A 4,067-nucleotide genomic window follows, 5' to 3' on the forward strand; every position below is an offset into this window, starting at 1 on the left:
TTCGAGTTCATCCTTTAAACGATTCAATAGCGAAGATGTCGATAGGCAAAAAAAGATTTGTCAGAAAAATGAATGAGCTTTCTCAAAAAATCAAGAATCCATTTTGCATGGTGTGCAAACATTCGGAGTGAATGCTTTAAAAAAGGACATCGAAGATGACGTAAATAGCTGAATAATAGATGCAGTCAATAATAATCCAATTCAGTTTGACCGTTACCAAATTCATCTCCTAGAATTTTAATTGCTGTCGCTGATCTTTGATATCTCAAATGTAATTTAATCGTGTTTCCAGCGTGTTATTTCTGCGATTATTGACGAAGTTAATCTTAAAGGTTTACTTACAATTTACTAACCCAGTCTGTTGCAGTGTCTCAATTGACAATTTCAGCAGTATTCATCCATATTCATTCAATTTCTTAAATATGTCCGCTTTTTGATGAGTCTTTGCTTTGTCTTCTCATAATTATGAGTGATGGGAGTATGTTACCAAAAGTCAATTATCCGAGGGAGGTCGTTCACTGAATCTGCTGTGAAATCTCAATTCAGAATGGAATGGAATGGAAAACGAATGCAGCTTAAAGCATAAAATCTGAAAGCTAAAACTTTTTTTAAATCTCCTTGTCAATTAGAATGCTGTCACAGATTCAGCAAACAATAACACTTCTTATGTCAGGTAACTGGCTTCTTGTGCACAATCTTCAGTCTTTTTTAGTTCTGGGAAAACCAAACAATCGTCTCATCGAACGCCAAACATAACAAGATTCAATTCGCATAACAGACCTTTTTTCAAGCTAAGAGCGCCGAGTAAATAATAAATATAAACCAAATGTATGTTTAACAAATGCTGTTTATTGGATATTTCTTTCAGATGCTGATGGTGATGTACGGTATAAAGTAGACATTTTCGAGAAATTCCCAAACTGCAGGCATTTTCTAGCTATTACTCTTGTGGAAAGAAAAGAAAAACAAACAAACAATCCCAAAAATGAATTACCGATACAGAAAAGGAGAGAAAATTCACTGATTTTTGTGAATGTATATAGGAATCCCAAAATCCATGTTAAACCCATAACAAGACTGAGCTTGAAGAAAATTTTGAAGTTAATATTATGGTAACTTAATAAATATTTTGAAGAACGCTTCATTTCTAAACGGAGGCCTCTTGAAATAAAAATAAAAGCTAAAACATTAAGTGTTAACAGTATAATAACTGGAATTCCAAACACCCATAAAAGACATTTTCCATTTGTAATCCAACATATACCCTTGCCATATGCTGGGGAAACTGCTTTGTTTTCTGGTATATACTCAAGTAGGAGTGACATCGTTACAATTATAAGTGGACTGAGCCATGCATATATAGAATACAGTAAAAGTTTTTTATTACCCTGATTAGAAATATGAAATTGCATCAATCCTGAGAAAGTGCGGCAGGCATCAAACGATACGACATTCATCCAGAAGAACGATGCCAAGAAAGAATAATGCATCAAAACAGCTGTCAAAATACATTGAATAGTATACGGAGGCACATATCTAGAAATAAGAAACAAAACCTCTGCCAAAAACAGCGATGACAGAAGATTGATTACGAATTTGCCTGGTAAAGTACGTAGTTCAGGTATACAGAGATAAGTTACAATTGTTATTAGTAGAGCAGGAACAGAAATAGTAAGACCTATAAATGTAATATAACTCTCAGATGTAGCATATTTTGATATTGCACCGAAGTCCTTATCTATGCAGATACTTATGCCTTGAGTATCCTGACTGAATTCTGATCTGTTCAGTAGTCGTTGAGTTTTATTCAAATAAAGCAGACCGTCATCAGTGAGGTAATATTCATCATCATTTAGTCTCACTGCAATACAATTGATGAGTGAATGGAAGAAAACTGAACGACACTGGTTTTGATAAACATCAAATAATAAATCACTGTTACAGAGAATTGCTTCATGCCTTCCTGCGCTTCTATTCGTGTCGCCACTCTCTTGAATAGCATTTATGTACTGCAATATATTACTGCTGTGGTCGAATATTATAGTCAATGGATAGGTTCTTCCAAACTCTTTGCGATCTGCACCAAAATATGTAGAGTTTAAGTCATTACATAAAGCACAGTTTTGGTACTTATTTGAAGAAGCCGGTGACTTGGAATTTGTTTCACATAACTCCGATCTATTTTCATGTTGCTCTTTTATAGAACAATTCGAAATATCGTATAAGCATTCATATAGATTATTAATAAATGTAATATCTGGGACATCAAATGAATAAAAGTTACATGTGCCATTTGAAAGGTGCCTTGAAAGTTGCTGATATGTAATATTACTCATATTGCATTCATAAATCGATTTTCCCAAAATGTATTCTTGATCGTTGCACAAAGCACAGAATACATTCTTGTACAATTTTTTGTCTACTTTCCCGAAAGCTGGTACTTTCAAGATATAATCTCCATCAACAGAATTCTCACATTTTCTCACATATTCTTTAATAGGGTAACTAGGAAGGCATTTGTCAAGGGCAATGTAATATCCAATTTTCAGTTTCGTACAACTTTGTGCAGAAATATTTTGATTATGAGAAACATTACGATTAGGCAGGTCTACACAGCAATTCTTAAATAAGTGACATTCAGGTTGACAAGAACATTTGTGATATAGCTCCCATTCCGAGCAAGAAACTGATGTTGCATCATAATACTTACTTTGCAAACATAAATTAGCATTTATAAAAAAGTAGAAGATAAATGAAACCCACTTCATTGTTTATTCTTAAGGATTATTAATTATGTTTTCTATTATAATAATTTTTTTCGCAACAAAAAGTGGTATTGTTCAATGATTCCAAATTCAATATGAATGGTTACTCATTATCAATCTTTAAGTTAACGAACTACGCTACTCTATACTTTCAAATGTGAGCCGATGAGGGGACCTTTACGTGGTCGCTCGATCTACAAGACGCAGCAGCAAAATCGCCCTCTCTCACATCACTTCTTAACCAATGTACAGGACATTGGATAATTTAGTTTTCTAGATATCTCTAAAAAGATGGGCTGGCCAAGGTTGGAATACCTTGGCAGAGTCGTTAAAGTGTCAGAGAGAATACCTTGCTGTATTTGTTTCGACTGTCTGCGGTGTATTCAAATCCTGCGGAGGCCTGCTTTGCTTTTCATTCCTTCATAGGCAATAAAGTAACAATCAAGGGATAACTCCTTCTCTCATTCTCACTCTCTCTCTCTATCTATCTATCTATCTCTATTTTTCCCACTCCCTCTCTCTCTCTATGAAAAAGTTACGTTGAAGAACCCAAGAAAAAAAAGTCAATCTAGCAGCCCCATTAATCCTTTTACCGCCGCCCAGTAAACATGATGAGATAAAAAAAAAAAAAAAGGATCTACTCAATCAAGGCTGACCCGATGGTAGACAACAGCAACAACATCAACAACAGTAACTAATCAAAAGCTCGGATTTGCACTTATACAATCAAGAACATATAATTACAATATGATATTTATATTCGTGGTTTCCCACTTGAATAAGTTGAGTGTTTAATAGGATTTTTATCAAAAATAAATCGTGTCGATCACCTATGGTTGAATTATTAAAACTAAAGCTTTAGTTTACATTCCTCAAGCAAGAATATACTCTGTGGTTACTTCACAGTTAATGTATATCAAAATGAATGCTTATTGACTTCTTGGTAACAACTTTCACTCACAGTTCAAATTATTTTAGAACAAAATACTCCTGCTGCTTTATGTCTTTTCTAATGGAGTTCTCAGTATATGTCGTATAAGTATCTCCAGGAACATATGGGCTTAAGTTGTGGCTGCCTGGAATAAAATGTTAAGAAATAATTGAATAACCAATATCATAAATAACATACATACTGTTGAAATATCATTTTATTAAACAAGCATCAATAACATCAGAAATAAGCAGAGTTAAGCATAATAATAATAATAATAATAATAATAATAATAATGATGATGATGATGATGATATCGGAATTGACATGAGAGTAGAGGAAGCCCAAAAAGCTGCTCTGCTGGGGACAGC

General features: G+C 33.9%; 1 protein-coding gene across 1 annotated transcript; it reads right to left on the reverse strand.

Annotated features, from left to right (window-relative positions):
- Positions 1-277: 277 nt before the first annotated feature.
- LOC128248763 (probable G-protein coupled receptor Mth-like 11) lies at positions 278-2,768 on the reverse strand. Its single transcript, XM_052970929.1, has one exon. It carries the CDS (start codon positions 2,766-2,768, stop codon positions 849-851), a length of 1,920 nt encoding a protein of 639 aa, XP_052826889.1. The 3' UTR covers positions 278-848.
- Between the last annotated feature and the right edge of the window lie 1,299 nt (positions 2,769-4,067).

The sequence above is a fragment of the Octopus bimaculoides genome, chromosome 9 (assembly GCF_001194135.2).
Source record: "Octopus bimaculoides isolate UCB-OBI-ISO-001 chromosome 9, ASM119413v2, whole genome shotgun sequence".
Classification (NCBI taxonomy): domain Eukaryota; kingdom Metazoa; phylum Mollusca; class Cephalopoda; order Octopoda; family Octopodidae; genus Octopus; species Octopus bimaculoides.

Bases quoted from the DNA above. Each gene is read 5' to 3' on its own strand.
- LOC128248763 (XM_052970929.1), bottom strand. From the start codon at position 2,768: ATGAAGTGGGTTTCATTTATCTTCTACTTTTTTATAAATGCTAATTTA.